The 19,525-nt window shown below is 41.1% G+C and overlaps 1 protein-coding gene across 1 annotated transcript; it reads left to right on the top strand.

Annotated features, from left to right (window-relative positions):
* Positions 1–589: 589 nt before the first annotated feature.
* Positions 590–6,272, top strand: ip6k2b (inositol hexakisphosphate kinase 2b). The gene is made up of 5 exons (XM_080026329.1): positions 590–954; positions 3,526–3,757; positions 4,098–4,264; positions 4,400–4,575; positions 4,679–6,272. Exons 1-5 carry the CDS (start codon positions 741–743, stop codon positions 5,267–5,269), a joined length of 1,380 nt encoding a protein of 459 aa, XP_079882455.1. The 5' UTR covers positions 590–740; the 3' UTR covers positions 5,270–6,272.
* Positions 6,273–19,525: the final 13,253 nt, after the last annotated feature.

Genomic DNA, 19,525 nt, shown 5'->3' with positions numbered 1-19,525 from the left:
CATCATTTTACATTCCCTGTTGCAGTTTGCTTCAATGGGTGACGTTAAAAGATCGTGTTGAAATGCCGCGATAATGTAATAAGTAAACGATGAAACCAGCTGGTAGAATGAAGAAAAATACCGTCAGTGTTGTGTTTTTGTGTCTAGTGTTTTTTTCTTTATATGTCCATGGTTTTTCCTGATCTCCCCTCCCCCCCTGTTTTCTCTCCTTCCTCTTTTGTTTGCTAGATCTGCTTCATCCTCTTCTAGGTGCCTTGTCTCCGCCCAGCGACAGCTCGGGCTCTGTGATTGGCTGCTTGCGGGTATGGGCGGGTTTTAGAGACTGAATCTGCTGTTTTTCTCGCTGGAGGGTCAGCTCTGTCGTCAGTTTCTGTAACAGCCCTACGACGAGGACTACGGAAACGGACGTTGCTTGGAAAGCGTCTTTAAAGGCGTCTTTAAAAGGCTGCTTACGTAGCATTTTATTACACATTCAAAACACGGTGAATATCCAGCCCCCAAGCAGGAGTTTTATCATTTATCCTCCTCACACGGGGGGAATTAAGGATTTAGTCGCCGCTTGTGCCCTTCCTGTTCGGCCCTTTGTTTTTCCACTGCTGTGCTCGCGCAGGCGTTCAGTAGCGCCCCCGTGCGAGCCATCGGAGAACAGCTCAAGGATAGGGAGCATAACCAGCGGGCGAGCTTGGAGCCTTCCGAGCGACTTGGGTCTAACCAACGCAGTTATCCGATGCGGAGTGAGGATGAGTCCCGCTCTGGAAGCCCTCATGCAGGCAGACGGGACTCCATTTCCCGGTAAAGGGGTGATGCTTGAACCCTTCGTGCACCAGGTAGGGGGGCACTCCTGTGTGCTACGGTTTGGGGAACAAACCATCTGCAAGCCCCTGATCCCCCGCGAGCACCAGTTCTACAAGAGCCTCCCTCCAGAGATGAGGAAGTTCACTCCCCAGTATAAAGGTAAGACGACACTTTACAAATGTGGGCTAGGTAGGTAGGTTGCGTGTCAATCTTTGCATGTGTGATGTTGGTTTGGCAGGCTACCTAGCTTTAACCCTTTCTCTCTTTATTTTTCTCTTATCTTTGGGCAAACAGCTTGTATTATGTGATGCTATCTTCGATGCATTTTACATTGCATTGCCAAAAATGCTGTTTAGATCATAAGGACATTATTTTGCCATGGTAAAGTGTGGTTGTAATGAATGGAGGGATTGCAGGGCCTCAAAGAACACGGTGTGCACAACAACACATTGCAAGATGTATTTTCATATGGATAGATTGGACTACATTTGTGATTCTCGTACACACTGTACAGTACCCTACCACTGGTGCTGTAACAATTGGCTGGCACCACATCCAGTTGTCTTGATGTGAGCCCTTATGTTCAAGAGAAGGGGGTGGGGGTTTATTAACATCCAGGCTGATAGCCTTCCTGCCAGGAGGACGTAACAAGATGTATTCTCAGTGCTGTGCTGGCTTGGGATTAGATGGTGTTCTGTGGTGAATAAATAAATGTATCAGGCCACCAGGAGCCTCATTAAGCCAGTTGAGATATCCAGTTCTGGTTTCTAATGTCGCCCAAAGAAGAACCTAGACACAAATACACATCTCCATCCACAAATGATATCATGTTTTCTGGTTTATTAAAGGTCCATGGTTTCTCACGATTTCACTCATACAGACAATGACACCAAGTAGGCCTACATGCTGTCTTAAGGCTCACATGACGGGGGTAAGACACACACGTGGTATAAATACCTCCTCAGTAAGGCAGCGTGGGACTATTAAAATACCCCGGAAGAGACTGTGATATGGAAAGCACTAATAGTAAAGGACTTTGAATGCTGCTCAACATTTATACTAATTTGTCTCCTAGGTTTCACACAGTAGTAAGACAAAAAGGGTTGTTGCTTGGCGATTTAAAGAGCATGTAGTAATTTCCTAGTGGTGATTAACTTTGCTTAGAGCCAAAGAAATCTTAGCTTTTCAGGTCAACCTTCATTCTTGTACAACCAGAACTTTTGACCATAAAACATGTTTTACAAGGGTCATTAGGGCAATTATTCCTACTACCAGAGCAGTATCTTATCATATATTAAAGCTATTGGCCTGGAAAACTCTTACTATATCACCCCGTTTTCAAAAAAATCACTACTACTTGTGTGAGTCCCACTTGTGAAAAAAAGAGTGATTCATTAGTTCCCACACTCACTGAGGTGGTGAGATGACATGGCATTCTTCTGTAAAGACAGACCTAAGAGACTGGTGATGTCACTGTGCACATGGCATGAAGCCAGCCTTGGGCTGCGGAAAGAAACATGGATGCTGGGTCCTTAGTAGGTGTGGGAATCTCTTTGCACCTCACGATCAGAGGTCAACGATTCGATTCATAATCGATTATCAATGCATCTCGATGCAATTTTTTTTGGTCAGGTTTTACCATAAGTCAATTCCTTTTCAGTGTTTGTTTTGTAGTGTGACTACTACTACTTATCTTCAATGCAAAGTGTGGCATGCATTGACTTGAAGGCTGTGTCCATTTCCCGGCCACTTTCTCTTTCTGTCAGTTTTGACCACATCCCTCCTTCCTGTCTGTGTGGTTTATCAGTATCAGCCGTATCAGCTGTGATGTTTATTCTCAGTGTGACACCTCCCCCCACCCTGCGCAGAGACAGGCAGGCCCTTCTAGGGACTGTTGGTGGGAGGGTGGGGGTCTACCAGAGAGTGCCTGCTTGTGGAATATGTCATACACTAGTTATGCATTAAATTACACTTTATCATTAAGATGATTCTAGAAACATCTGTAAACCCCCAGTGTTTGTTTTTGTGGAAAAAAACACACAACACCTATTTAAATGTTGCTTCTTGTTTCATGTAAGGCTTTATTATGAACTGTGTCCAAGGACTGATTGTCACTGAATCATATTATTGTACTGTTTATCTGTTAAGGTGGTTGAAAACCGGGTTTTGCTTTTTTTTAGCAGTTGTTTTTTCATGTATGCAGGAGAAAAGAGAAAACTGTACTTCATTTTCCCATGTCACTGCGGACTTTCTCCAACTCTGTATTATGAGTTTTAATGTGTGTGTGTTTCGTGAAGATGTCTTACATTTGTTTGAATAAATGCTGTGCTTCGGTTTGACACATTTCAGCCTCGTGTGGTATTTTGTTTCTCCTTTCTTGAATATAAAGGCGTTTGAACACGGTTTGTGCTCTGAAATGCTCTTCTCTGCTTCCTATCTACAACTGTCTGTCTGTGAATGTCCTGCTTCCCCTCTTCCTGCCACATCCATAGCCTCAACCTCTCATATAACATGTCTGTGTGTGTTTGCTTGCGAAGATGTGAACATGTAAACGGCTGTATGAATGTGTCAGTATCTTTTTGAATACGTGTGATTTTAAAAGTGAATAAAAAAGGTCTGGTAAGGTGTTTAACTTATTATCTCATCATTCCAATTGTGATGAATTAGTAACACAATTAAAAATGATTGTCCAATAATTATAACCCCCTCTTTTCTTACCCTCTCTCTCAGGAGTAGTCTCGGTCAGTTTCGATGAGGATGATGAAGGCAACCTGTGCCTCCTGGCCTACCCCCTCCACAGTGAAGTGGGGGACCTGGAGAACAAAGATCCCTCCGCGGACTGTGAGCCCAAGAGCAAGATGCTAAAGAGGAGCAACAAGAAGCCGTCCACATTGCTACTGGATAATGACAACTACAGCAAAGACAGAGCGCGACACAGCCGCAAAGAAGACAAGATCATTAGGTGAGGAATGCTCGTCAATGCACCTTTTTATGTTTTCATAACCAGCAAGACACTTCCCCTGTGTTCCAATCCCCATACTTCCATACTATTTAGTGTGCCAGAAAAAGATTTAGGATGTCCCAATACATTCAAGTCAATTGTAGTATGCTGAAATATATAATGCCCCACTAACTCCAGTAGCATTTTGGAGTATTCGTCTTTTATGCTTGACATTTCCCTGTACTTTAGTATGTAGTGTAGTAAAAAGTAAGTGATTAGGAACGCAGGGTAAGAATGACTGAACTTCTGAAACACCTGACAGCTGACATTTTGCCTTTTTGTGTTTTTACCTTTTTTGCAGTTATAATCGTGATGACTTGCAGCAGCAGAATCAGGCAGAGGTTCTGTACTTGAGCCTGGACAAAGGCAACAGGAAGCCACAGATCAAACACAACCCCTGGAGCCTCAAATGCCACCAGCAGCACTTACAGAGGATGAAAGAGAACGCAAAGCACCGCAACCAATACAGTATCCTTTTCATGAATGAACAGCATACTACTGGATGTCCCAGTGAAGTAGAGGGATGGGTCTCATGTTTGTATATATGTTGCATTAGTCTATACGTGCTTCTGTTGCCGTTGGATCCTTGACCCACTTTCACAGAATTCATCCTTTTGGAGAACCTGACATGGCGCTACACAGTACCATGTGTCTTAGACCTGAAGATGGGAACTCGCCAACATGGGGACGATGCGTCGGAGGAGAAGAAAGCCAATCAGATTCGCAAGTGTCAACAGAGCACGTCTGCCTCCATCGGAGTGCGACTTTGTGGCATGCAGGTACGACAGCGATGAAACACAACTCCTCTGCACTGCACTCAAGGTCTTTCTGTATCTGTTTCATGTGGTTGCTGTAGCGCTCATGTTTCTGTGTGACCCGCAGGTGTACCAGTCGGACTCAGGCCAGCTGATGTTCATGAATAAGTACCACGGCCGCAAGCTGACCCTGGCCGGCTTCAAGGAGGCCCTCTACCAGTTCTTCCATGACGGCCGTCGTCTGCGGCGAGAGCTGCTGTCCCCGGTGCTGCGCAGACTGCGCGAGATGCAGGCTGCACTGGAGAGCTGCGAGTCCTACCGCTTCTACTCCAGCTCCCTGCTCATCATCTACGATGGAGACCCTCCCAGAGCGCCCAGCAGACCCCGACACCGCGGGGGGGAAGAGGGGGATGAGGACGAGCCCTCTGATGAAGAGGAGGAGGAAGGGGCCTTTGGTTTCCCTCGTTCCTCCTCAGCGGGCGGCGGTGCCGGTGTGGCCGGAGGCAGCAGCAACAGTGGCGGCGGTCGCTCGTCACACAGCACAGGAGAGGCCAGCAGCCCAGAGGTGGACGTGCGCATGATTGACTTTGCTCACACCACCTGTCGGCACTACGGGGAGGACAGTGTGGTGCACGAGGGCCAGGACAGTGGCTTCATATTCGGCCTGCAGAACTTGATCACCATCATCTCCCAGCTGGAGGATCACAGCACTGACTGAGGCTGCAGAGGAGCCGCTATGGTGCTACATTTTTACGCATGGGAAGAAGCTCTCTGAGCCCCAACCCTGCTACTCCAAGGTGCATCGTCGTCATGCCAACATGGGGGTCTGTCTGTCTGACCCTCCTCTGCTTGGAGGGAACCCTCAGACACCTCGGGGCCAGGGGAGAGTGTGTGGTGGCTACTGTGCTCTCCCCTGCCTGCAAGAGGACAGGGCTGCCTGGGCCCGCCCTGGCACTTTCCTCTATCTGAGACTGCTCCTTTTATTTGTTCTACGTGGTAGGAGAAATGTTTCTCAGAAAACACAGGGACTTTTGTAGCGTCCTCCTCCCCCCTCATGTCAGATGGATTTCTTTATTGTTAAGTTCTCTCTGAGAGAGAGAGAGTGAGGCAGAGAAACTTTAAGCTCAATTGTAGTTCTAGGAGCCTGCAGTTTGGACTGCTGGTCTCCAACAGCACAGCACATTATTAGTGGGGAAAGTTGACTGTACAAGCTGACCTTGGCTGGCTAGGTCAGCAGCCTTGTAAGCAATTGAGAAAGTTGAGCTTCTGAGAAAGACATTTTGTGTTTTTACATTGATGTGGATTGTCTATCCACTGGGCACTCACCGGGTTGAAGAACAAGATTATTTAGGTGTTGTTTTCCCCTGTACATTTTTTTTTTGCCTATAAACAAAATACTTTTTGCAAAGGGGATAATATCATTGTTTTGTCACTGTCTTTGTTTCTTATATTCTACTTTTCATTCCTGCAACTTTTACTAAACAGAGAGAATATATTGTTTAAAAACACTAGCTATAAAGACTATTTAGAGACTATTTATTTAAAAGGATTGTTTAAAAAAAAATGGAAAAAAGCTACATTCCGTATTACCACTCTAAATGTTCTGTTCTGATAACGTCTTTGATTTATTTTATTATTATTGCTAGAGCCGATACCTCTCTTGTATACGTGTGTTAACAGTGTCTTGGAAAATAAAGGCATTCATTTGTGTTTAAAAGCTACTGTCTGTCTTGTATTACTTTACAGAATATAGTGTTCTGTGAATGATTGTGCATTCACATGACAGGAACAAACTGATAACAATTCTGTGGAATACATCATGGTCATCATTTAGGTTGAACACTATAGAATATACCGACTTATAGCCATGATCTCATCCTCCTTCACCTTTTACACAGTGCAATTACCAACGTGTCAGACTGATAACCACTGTGATGTCACTTATACCACCCACTTAAAGGAATGCATGACCTATACCAGAGCCGGCCCAAGCCTTCAGGGGGCCCTAAGGGAAATATGATTAGGGGGCCCCTCTCCAATGTTAGCGCTTCTGAAACTATAGATCTTTGTTAAATATCATTCACACACCCAGTGTTTTCCGCTAGTGCCTCCACTGTGCAGCTGTGCGAAAATATTAGACAACTGAGATTCAGACCCTCCTAAGGGGGTCCGGGAGATTTGTTTTTAACCTTTTTAAAGTGAAATGCATGAATCTGGTGCCCTTTGAGAGGAAAAATTAAGAGGCTAAATCTGAGAAATTGTGTGAACAAATAATTTGGAGACACTGGGTCAGATGAATTAGAAGCTATTGAAGAAGGACACATGGATTTTCCATAAAAATATTAATATAAAATAAAATATTATGGAGGGTCCTCTGGGTTGGGCTTGGAGCTCTTTTTCTTTTACCATTTCCAATTGTTTTTAAATAAACTCAATACACACTGTGCATGGATGTGAACGTGACATGATCAGATAATTTTGGATTACCTCCCAGATGAACTGATTACATTTTTAGGCTATTAATTATCTAGACCAAAACATTGTATTCCTTTTTTTGTATGATAACTCACATTTGCATAATATGATGTTAATATCAAACACACAAACTAAAAAAAATTGAGGGGGCCCCCCTGGCGGTCGGGGGCCCTAATCGACCGCTTAGTTCGCGTATGCCTCGGGCCGGCTCTGACCTATACAGTCACCAAATGAAGGATTAGATGCTTGAAGTACTTGTCAATGGAGGCAAACAAATGTTAAGAACTTCCCCCTTTACATTTCTAGTTAACTTGTGTGCCTGCCAATGGATCAGATTAGATTAGGATATTTGTTTTTTCTCTGCAGTGAGCTAGATTCGGAAGGTTGAGATTTTGAATGCAGTTTACTTGCTGCAAAATATATCCTTTTTATTTTCATTAAAAGTCGTAAAACAGCAAAGTACTATAGCAACCCTCAGTTTGTATGCATCATCTTAGTTATAGTTTCTAAGCAGTTTTGGTTGATCTTTTTGGACTGGTCGTCACATTTCAAGGGGCGACATCGGCGACTGATCTGCACAGGGCTCAGATTATACACTTCAAACCAGAAACAACTTCTAAAGGAGCTTTTAAAGCTGAGCTGAGGAAGTATTACAAAGTGTTAGCCAGGAACCACATGGGACAAATAACCTATTTCTTTGACCATACTGCGCCCACACTGAACTCTATTGTGAAAGTTCATGCCAAAAACAGCGGCTTTGTAGTCAGGCCTATTCAGCTTTTTCCAGCACCGGAAAACACCTTGAGCTAAGGAGGGTAAGCCCACGGAAAGACTGACTGTGTGGAAGGAATGCTTACAATGCTATGCTGCGTCACATCCCCTCAGCAACTTGGCTCAGCTGGCCTCACATAAGAGGGAGGGGTCGTAGATACACATTAGCTAATGTTAATGTGATCTTAGGTGGTGTATTTAGTCTCTTAAGCTGTGTGTGCATGTGCATAGAACCATATTTGTCCACATTAGCAAACAAGACACGCCAGTCCGTCACAGATCATCACAGCCACACAATTCACGTAAACTAACTGGATCAAAATGACTCGGTATACCCTCAGATGACCCACATACCCACACTGTTATATTGAATTAGTTGATTCGTGCATAAACAGCTCTGGAAAAAATTAAGAGACCACTCCAAATGTTCAGTGTCTCCTGTTTTACTCTTTCGGGGCATATGTTGGAGTAAAATGAACATTTTGATTTCATAACATAAACAACTTACAACATTTCTACCAAATTCACAATAAAAAATATTGCAATTTAGAGCCTTTTTCATTAATAATGTAGAGATGAAGATTGAAGAAAAATACTGAATGGTCTCTTAATTTTTTACCGGGGCTGTATATATTTTCAAAAAAATAAGTGAACAAAAATGCAATGCCAAACACCTAGACATGCATGATGGATAAAGCAAAATGAAATCCAGCTACGGTTGCACAGGTTTATTGACAACATTATTTTGATATGTGTGACGCTTTATGTCAAATCAAATCAAATCAGTTGCATTTGTATAGCCCAATATCACAAAATAGACATTTGCCTCAGTGGGCTTCACATTCCATACAGAATTACACCCTCTGCCCTTAGACCCTTAGCTCAGCTGAGAAAAAAACTCCCAGTAAAAACCCTTTATCGGGATTAAAAAATTGAGAAACATCAGGGAGAGTTGACAGAGTAAGGGATCCCTCTCCCAGGACAGACATCATGCAATAGATGTCGTAAGTAGAGAAACAACTCAGTCTCCTATCTGTTGGGCTGTCCAGTAGCCTATGTCATGGGAGGCAATGTAGATGGAGGGGAGGGGGGGGCATCAGCATGAGGCATGGGACGGGAGGTATCATTTCCTCTTTTCAGATCTAAAAATAACCAAACATTCTCAGCTTATCTGCCGCTTGCGACAAAACAGATTTAGATGAGAGATGTGTTGCTCCACTGTGGCACAGACTCAAGCTTGTTCATGTGGTTTTAATGATGAAGACCCTAAATATATATTTGATTAACGACCGAGGTGTTCTTTTCAACCTGTGTACTGAGATACTTCTTCACTTGATTTGCACTGCTTCAAGTGGGCTTGTTTGTCTGTGTTGTGTCTGTGTTGTATAGGCTACGTGGGCGTGCTCAATGTGGGTCATTGATGGTTGCCTTGGTGACTGAACTGACTTCTTCTCTCTCTTTTTTTCCTCTTTTTTTTTATAAAAAAATAATGTTATACAATACAACGCTACAGAGATACATTACTAGTGGAGCTTTGCACCACAAGCCTGCAGAGGCGGCTTAGGCTTTCACTGATTGCTTCATACCAAAATATTCACATAATCTGAATAAATAAGACCTGGGATTGAATTTAATGTTTGGTCATATCAACAACAATCGATCAGTTTGCACAGCATTGCACCCACAGGTTCACTGATAAGACTGAATGATAGTCGGGTCACTGAGGTGGTGTTGCAATGTCCTGAAAGAATAATAAAACCTGATTGACCCCCGTGTGAGGAACGTGTGAATCGTTATGTAAGAGCCGATGTGATAATTTGTTCTCTGATGATAACAATTCAATTAACAAGTCTTACGTGGAGTAACGCAGGCAGGTATAGTGCATACATGGTGCTGTCTGAACACATGGTATGGTACAGTGATCGTAGTCCAAAGGTTGTTGGAATTCTTATCTGATTGTTTGATGGCCATTCTAGACTACTTGAGCCTCTCTGCCTGCATGGCTTTAAAAGGAAATCTGTGTAGCAGACATGATCTGAGAAAACATTGTGTGAAACCAACCACTGAAATAGGATGTGGGAAAAAAAACCTGTTTGAATCTGCAGGCCATCACATGCACTCTCACTGTCATCGTAGCAACAATAGAGGATTGAATGCGAGAAAAAAACTAGAGATTAATGAGTTTGTAAAATTGTTTTGACCAGGGCTACTGTATGTAAAGGCACAGTTATCCATGCTTTATGTATCATGTTTATGGTTTGGGTTTAACAAAGATGTCTTAGGTGACTTACAGAAGTTATCCAACATATACAGTGTATTGATGGTACTATTCAAATTATTGGGGCAAACTTCTGTCTTCTATGCCTTTTGTCTCAGCCAGGGCAAAGTGGTGAGAGCTCAACGCTGTACCGAACACTGCCCGTGCACCCAACGACCATATTGGAGGTTCTTCTGTTGCAGCCTGGAGGTCAACCAAACCCAAACCTTTCCTGGACGTGGCAGCCTGTTATATAATTTTCCTTGGACCCTGATCAGCAACTTTTATGAGTTAGCAACACAAGGCCGACTGGAGGAATGAAAATGACAGTTTGATCAGAGACAGAATTTATGACACAATAAATCTGAACACCCTGTACTCTGTCGTTAGAGCTGCTGGCCTATTTTAATGTCCCATCAGTTGTGTCCCAGCTTTACCTCCATATCAGTAGTAACCATGTTGGCACTGTCCTAATGTAGAGGAGTATGACCTCTTTAACTTTGTCCCTGAGATAGATAGATGGATGGATGGATGGATGGATGGATGGATGGATAGATACAGTCCCCTCCATAAATATCGGAACAGTGAGGCCAATTCCTTTATTTTTGCTGTAGACTGGAAACATTTGGGTTTGACACCAAAAGATGAATATGAGACAATAGCTCAACATTTCAGCTTTCATTTCCAGGTATTCACATCTGGATTTGATACACAATTGAGAAGATATCCTTATTTGTAAAGGAACACCACATTTTAGGCGAGCAGAAGTATTGGAACAGATAGACTTTAAATAAATTAAAGTGAATAAAACATACTATTTTGTTGCAAATACTTTGCTTTCAATAACCGCATCAAGCCTGTGACCCATTGACATCACCAAACGTTTGCATTCTTCTTTTGTGATGCTTTTACAGGCTTTCAACGCAGCCTCATTCAGTTGTTGTTTGTGTTAGGGGGTTACTCTCTTAAGTCTCCTCTTTAGCAGGTAAAATGCATGCTATATAGCGTTTAAGTCTGGAGATTGACTTGGCCAGTCTAAAACCTTCCACTTATTGCCCCTGATTAACTCCTTCGTTGTGTTTTGGGTCATTATCTTGCTGCATGATGGAGGATCTTCCAATCAGTTTGGTTGCATCTTTCCTTAAATTGTCAGACAAAATGTTTCTGTAAACTTCTGAGTTCATTTTGCTGTTGCCATCATGTGTTACATCATCAATGAAGAATAATGAGCCCGTCCCAGAAGAAGCCATGCAAGCCCAAGTCATGACATTGCCTCCAACGTGTTTCACAGATGAGCCTGTATGTTTGGGATCATGAGTAGATCCTTTCTTTCTCCAAACTTTAGCCTTTCCATCACTTTGGTAAAGGTTCATCTTGACAACAACACAGTAACACATGATGGCAACAGCAAAATGAACTTAGAAGTCTACAGAAACATTCGGTCTGCCAATTTAAAGAAAGATGCAACCAAACTGATTGGAAGATGCTCCATCATGCAGCAAGATAATGATCCAAAAAAACTGCAAAAACAACAAAGGAGTTCATCAGGGGCAAGAAATGGAAGGTTTTAGACTGGCCAAGTCAATCTCCAGACTTAAACGCTATAGAGCATGCATTTTACCTGCTAAAGAGGAGACCGAAGGGAGTAACCCCCCAAAACAAACAGCAACTGAATGAGGCTGCGGTGAAAGCCTGGAAAAGCATCACAAAAGAAGAATGCAAATGTTTGGTGATGTCAATGGGTCACAGGCTTGATGCAGTTATTGCAAGCAAAGTATTTGCGACAAAATATTACGGTTTATTCACTTTAATTTATTTAAAGTCTATCTGTTCCAATACTTTTGCTTGCCTAAAAATGTGGTGTTCCTTTTCAAATAATGATATCTTCTCAGTTGTGTATCAAATCCAGATGTGAATACCTGGAAATGAAAGCTGAAATGTTGAGCTATTGTCTCATATTCATATTTTGGTGTCAAACCCAAATGTTTCCAGTCTACAGCAAAAATAAAGGAATTGGCCTCACTGTTCCGATACTATTGGAGGGGACTGTAGATAGATAGATAGATAGATAGATAGATAGATAGATAGATAGATAGATAGATAGATAGATAGATAGATAGATAGATAGATAGATAGATAGATAGATAGATAGATAGATAGATAGATAGATAGATAGATAGATAGATAGATAGATAGATAGATAGATAGATAGATAGATAGATAGATAGATAGATAGATAGATAGATAGATAGATAGATAGATAGATAGATAGATAGATAGATAGATAGATAGATAGATAGATAGATAGATAGATAGATGGATAGATGGATAGATGGATGGATGGATGGATGGATGGATGGATGGATATAGATGAATGGATGGATGGATGGATGGATGGATGGATGGATGGATGGATGGATGGATGGATGGATGGATGGATGGATGGATGGATGGATGGATGGATGGATGGATGGATAGATAGATAGATAGATAGATAGATAGATAGATAGATAGATAGATAGATAGATAGATAGATAGATAGATAGATAGATAGATAGATAGATAGATAGATAGATAGATAGATAGATAGATAGATAGATAGATAGATAGATAGATAGATAGATAGATAGATAGATAGATAGATAGATAGATAGATAGATAGATAGATAGATAGATAGATAGGATAGGTGGTTGTGTAAGACTCAAAGTGTCATGCGCCCTCTCTTTATTTTGGGGTCAGCATTTGAGCTGAGGTGAGCCAAAGCCACACAACAACAGTATATCTTACTGACCTATCATATGACACGGGGTGAACAACATCAATAAGCCCTGCACGTTGAGGTTAGAGACAGGTCAGTGGATTTGCTTATTCTCAGTTTTCCAAACGAGGGCCCATGATTATATAACGTACCAGAGGTGACACAGACCCTTTTGCAGTGTTTGGGAAGCTATACTTTGAAATGAAGAAGTTGAACCACAGCAATGCTACCTTAGCAAAAAACTGTTTGGCAAAAAAAAGACAAAATTGCCAGCAAAAAATGCCACTGAGTTTATTACAAAAACTGAAAAGTGCCTATTTTGTTCATCAGAGGTCATACATAAACCAAAAAGAAAACATTAAAAACAATCGTGGTGTAGTGGTTAGAGCCCCAATGATGCTCAGTCCTCTTCGCAGAAGACCCCTGGTCGTTCTCTGCATGTCCTCCCCTCTTCGCCCAATAATCCTCAAAAAACTAATACATTACTACATTTTTCCACAGGTGAGCTGAGCAAACCAGCTTCCTGGAAGGTGAATAGCCAATGGGCATGCCTTCACAGCAGCTAGTATGGAAGAAAACGGGGAAAGGGCTTGTCAATTGGGGTATAAGAGAAGCAGTGGTAAAATTAAGTTTAAAAAAAAAGTAATTTAACTACATGAATCACTATGCAAATATGAATAGTTGAACTACAAGCTATTACAAGTTATTGCAAAAACTACTACACTACAAGTTTAATTGCATGCCCTTCTGTTTTATTTCCCAGCAGCTGCCATCAGGGCTTGTGTCTGGTCATAGACAGCTGTTATGAAAGTGTATTTATATTTATATTGGCAAATCCAAAATAGTCTGTTGTCTGTTGCCACATAGTCTATATCACATATGTATGCAGATGGGTCATACATTTAAAATAAGAAGGCAACATAAAGTGTAGAATTAATGTGTCATGTGCAACGCCTTCAATGCATCTCGGCTCTTTCTCCAATATCAAACTCAGCTCAGTCATTAGTGGAGAGCTGTTTTGGACCAAAATCTATTTCTTTCAAGGGAGAATTGGGCAAGTAAGTCCAAGTTCTTCATCATCAATGGTAAATCAAAATTTGGAGCACAAATGTGGCGGTAATAATAATAATAATGGATTGGATTTATATAGCGCTTTTCAAGGCACTCAAAGACGCTTTACAGGGTAGATCACTCCCACCCACCAGAGCTTTTGCTGTGGCTGCTCCCAGTCTCTGGAACAGTCTTCCCCTGAGTCTGAGAACCGCCCAGTCTATTGACCAGTTTAAAACGTTACTAAAGACACACTTTTTTGCTTTGGCTTTTAACACAAATTTATTTTTATTTAAATGTTTTTGCTCTGTTTCTTAGGCCTATTTGTTTAGTGTTGTATTTTTGTACAGCACTTTGGTCAACTTATGTTGTTTTTTAAATGGGCTATATAAATAAATCTGACTTTGACTTTGACCCACCAGCAAACCGAAACATTTCTTCATAGGGATCATATTCATATTTCTAAAGCGCTTCACATAATGAGAGTGAGTAAGCATGAGAGCATGAGAGCATGTGAAGTTTGTGCTGTGCTGTGACAAAGTGACTCCTGGTGCGCGTGGTTTCACCACAAGCCTGCAACCTGGAACAAGCTCCAGCAGAGGCTGAAGCTGTCCAGTTTTATTTCTTTAGGGGATGTTAGACTGCTAGTAGGAAGGCTGTTGAGACAGTCCGTGGGGGTCTGCACTTGTACATAACTTAACTTGTACTTAACTTGTTCTTTGCCCTTTGTACTGCGTTATTTTACCGTTTGTGTTCTGTGTTGTGTCTCCTGTATGTTTAGTTAGTCTGTAACTTTGTGTTGCTGCTGATGCCTACCTGAACAGGTCTCTCTTGTAAATGAGACCCTGGGTCTCAATGAGATTTTACCTGTATAAATAAAGGTTAATAAAATAATAAAAAATTGAGAAGCCCTTTCTCAGCCAAACCACTGAGTCAAAAGGCCTACACACCATCATTCTTCCTGCAGCTACCACAGTGAATTGTATGTGTGCTTTTTTACCCAGAAAGGACACAACAGAACCATGAATAATCTGGATGAAGTCAAATGACTAGAGTCTAGATAACTAGATAACTAAAGAAAAAAAATTAAAAAAAATGCACTTGTTACATCTCCATGTAGCACTTACGTGTGGCACCTTGTAGTTTAGTTTATCAGAAGCTATAGTACTTACGTGATTCTTGTTGCTCTGAGTTTGTACCTTCATTGTTGAATGCACCTAATGGAAGTCGCTTTGGATAAAAGTGTCAGCTAAATAAAATGTAATGTAATGTTATAAAACTTGCAGGGTTATGTTGTGGCTTGTCATTGGGATTGTTGTGGTTCCCAGCTTCTTAAAACATGACTATCCTTTTCATGTACATTTGTTCCACTCCATACATGCCTTGACATCAAACTCCTTATCCCAGAAGTAATTGCAGTGCCCATACATGGATTATAATGAGTGAGTGTCTGTGCATGTGGGCGCTGGAGTAGTGTTCCAATGAGATGTCCTCGGTAACTTTACAACACACTCTCACATTCATCTGCAGCACATTGATGTCACTGGAAACCATTTGATTACTGTAATAAAGATGAAATACAGTGAACACGGACAACGGTTTAATGTCAGGCTGGTTGGTTCATTTAGCTTGAATTAATGATTCAGTGGCTTGTCTTGCTTTTTAAAGACAAAGCGGGTCTTCTTTAGTGTGTTTAGTATTGTTTCTAGTGATGTGATGAGAAATATTTAAGCTTTTCTGTTCAGATAAAGTTCAACACCAATCGTCTTTACTAATATGTATGTATTTTTAGCTTCGGTAATAATTAAGAGATTAAGCTGTTGTCTCATATTCTAAACCTTAATGTTATCATGGACCAACAGCTGTTCTTTTTAGACATTTAATGATTTATTTGGTTGACAACAAGAGGCAACACATCTCCCCTGGGGGTCATTTGGCTGTCATGGCTGTGTTTGTGTTAAGAGCATAGATGTCAGGGAACCTTTCAACCGGTTACATAAGATGGCTACAGTCAAGCTGCACGCTCAGTGCAGCTGTTAGAGTGAGATTAGCTAAACGACAAAAGCAAAAATAGCAAAACGTCTTCCCCACTCTGCAGCGCTGGGATTTGAATGTGCTATCATTTCCTTTTTTTCTGTAAACCCCCCTCAATCCTTCCAACCTGTCTTTGTATACTGTGTACATTTAACAGGATTTAAGATGTATAGTTACTTACCATTGTTTAGGTCTCTAGTGATGGCATCACTTTGTCATGTTTCCCATATAGTGTTACTTTGGTGCTCCCCTGACTTTCCCTCTAGCGCCACCAGCAGGTTGACATTTGTAATTACTTAGTAGTGAGATATCTTAATTATTGAATCGAATTGTAATACGTTAAGTGATTGACTTTTCACCTATATCAACCATTTCTTTGTCAAATACTTTGGTTAATGGTAAACTAAAGACACTCCCCTGCTGTGCTTCTTTCTAATTGTGAATGAGTCAATGTTAGCATGCTGACCTACAAAACTAAAAAGGCAAACATGGGAAAATAGTATAGGCCTACCTGATAAACAACATGCTAAGGTTGTCATTGTGTGGGGGTCATCCCATTGTGTGCATGTAAACATGGAAATGTAAGCGTTTCGATCAAAGGACCACTGTGTCTACGTAAATACAGCCAACATAGCCGCTAGCATGGCTGCAGGTTTATTTTGTGTGTGTGTGTGTGTGTTTGTGTGTGTGTGTGTGTGTGTGTGTTTTGGTTCTTAAGATCCCAATGTTTTCAAAATCAATGACATAACTGTATGGGTATAGGTCATCAGACTGCAGGCATCTTGCCTTTGAGAAACTTTAACTCCATATTTTATGCAAGTACCCTAACTTTGCCGTCATGTTTATTTAAAGCTGTTGAGACAATATGTTTAGTTTAGTAACCCACTACAATTGTGTGAGAAAATGTCAGTTTGAGGGAGGAGGAGTAAGGCGTCTTTCATCTGTAAATATTTGTGTAACGAGGTTGTGTAAGAGGTTGAGGACACAGTGTTCTTTTCCTGCTGGATCACTAGTCTGTATGGATTACTGGGGGAGAATTAAATGCACCAGTTAAATCCGACCTTAACCCGTGACCCTGTAGTACAGCATAGACTATACTGGATGACTGCCATGGGTCACCAAGAGATCAGAGCGCTGAAGGCTGCTCAGTTGATTGCATATTGCACATTTTACTTTCTATTCTATTTTAAATATATACTGTTTTATATTGCACAGAAAGTCCTTTGCACTACTCAGTATTTCGAATTTATCTTATGGAAAAATTGTTTATGTTTATCTTGTTTATCTTATTTAACTCTGTATTTATTTTATTTTATCGTTCCTACTGCACTGTGGGTCAGAGATAAACGCCATTTTGATTCTGATGTATGTCTTGCATATATCAGAACTGACAGTAAAAGACTTTGACTTTGACTTGACATCATACTGAAGTCCTGGTTAACAATGAGCTATCGTTGAATATTAAAAAATATATAAAAGCAAGGGAACTGAGAGGGACCTGCAGATATAGAGACATAAAGGTCTGAACAATGTTTTTTTTCCAGAGTTTGTCAGAGCTGATAGAAAAAAAGAGAAGCTAGGCAGAAGATAGGACACCTTAGCATCAAGAGACTTACCCTGCTCTGTCTCATGGTGATCTTGTGCGTCTATACTGCCATCCATTTTCTTGTGTTGTCGATCCACTGTTCCCCCCATCCCCATGGAGGTATAGTATTATCTTGTCATTGTCAACACCAGAGTGTGGCCTTTCCTAAGGCCCTGACATCTGCTTTCACCTCCCTGCTTCAGATTCCCCTGTCCTAGCAATCTGCCAGTGAGATAATCTCCTTCGCACACTCATTGATGTGCAGTAATTGAAGAAGGACAAACACAAACAAGACTATTCAAAAACACACCAAATGAATTAAAAATAGAGTTGTTTAATAAGTCACTTATGGAGACAGAGAGGGATTATGTGCAGGTTGGAGACCTAGTCTGGATCAAGGGTGTTAGCTGGTTGACAGAACACTGAAATGTTTCTTACATTTCCGTTGTTGTACAGATTAAACAAACAAGATATGACTTTAGACGGGATTGGTGGTTGGATTTTGTAACCATTGGACAGAATCAGTTTTATCATTTCCCTGTGTTCCCAGTCATTATAATGTAAAGCTAAGCGTATACCTACTGGCAGTATCTTTACATTTACATCAACTACATTCTAAGAATCTTTGAGTCTGTCATGACTCATGAGACCTGCTCATATTGCCGATTCAATATTTTCACTGTATGTTTGTTGTGCTGTATTTACCATCTGTGTGCCCTGGGGCTGTCTCTCTTTGCAATACATGTCTGTTTCTGGAGTTGACATCCTAAGAAAACAGAGAACTTCATGTCTTCAGGATATGAAACGCCTTTGTCCTATGTGAACTAGCCTGCCTGTCAATAGACAAAACCTTAGATAAGGCTAAATTCTGCTGGAGCAGCCTCTGGGTTATCTGTTCCCTCGTGCCACACACACTCTATGGACACTCTGTTATCAGGGAGTTCTCCGAAAGACTGGACTCTTTCTCTGCAGCGCTGTGTGTGTGTGTGTGTGTGCCGTCCTCACATTTTAACTATGTGATGCATCACCGTCTTTTTACAACACCCTGTTGAATGATTCCCTGTCATCATGTCATGCATCCTGCAAGAAAGAAAGAAAGAAAGAAAGAAAGAAAGAAAGAAAGAAAGAAAGAAAGAAAGAAAGAAAGAAAGAAAGAAAGAAAGAAAGAAAGAAAGAAAGAAAGAAAGAAACTTCAAGCACTGGATACATCATTTGTGGTGATACAACTGTGGTTTGCCTCATTCAGACCACAAATAACGCCATATATTAATTTAAACCGTCAACTCAATAATATTAGGAAAATTGGACCTCGAAATCAAATACCATGAAAAATGTTCTATCAGTATTCTTAGTCAACCGTTTTGCCATGTGCTTACCATACTGCTGTCTGCGGTGCTTTTTGGTTGTTGGTGCCAGTTTTATTGAGCTGCATTTAGCCTACCAAGATCATTCCATTTCATGGCGTACATAGACATTATGAAGAGCTTGTGTTCTTTTTTCGAACCCCTTTGTGCATGTGCAGCTCTGCCTTTGTTGACAGGCAGACTGTCTTGAGAGGCTCTGTCTGAAACTGTCTTCACCAGTCTGCAATTCCTGCTCTGGATACATTTTCAGGTCATTGCTGCTCTCTGGTGGATAAAGGCAAAAGTGTAACCTCCTAGAATGATGATGATTACTCAGGGAAATTTTAAATAACTTTGGCAGCTATTTGTTCCTTTCTCCTTATCCATAATTCAGCAGTGGCATGTCCTTCTCAAAAGCAAAAGTTGTGTAAAACTTTTAGTTCCTCCATTTAAAGTTGAATTAAGTAAAAGTCAGTAAAATAAACAGCAAAATAAACTCAAGATAAAGAAGACTATACTCAATAAATTTAAAATGTGCATTATTTGCCTCTAAGATGTAATACAAAGTAGCAGATAATGAATACCAACTCAAATTGTAGCATATATGGAGAGTATTTGAGGCACTTTCAGTACATTCACTCTAATTGCATTCCAACACTATACAACACTGTGACTCAATGCAAAAGTAGATGCTTCAAAC

The sequence above is a fragment of the Ammodytes marinus genome, assembly GCF_949987685.1.
Source record: "Ammodytes marinus genome assembly, chromosome: 4".
NCBI lineage: Eukaryota > Metazoa > Chordata > Actinopteri > Uranoscopiformes > Ammodytidae > Ammodytes > Ammodytes marinus.
The sequence above is the reverse complement of the archived record's forward strand: the minus strand, read 5'-3'. Positions and strand labels throughout refer to the sequence as shown.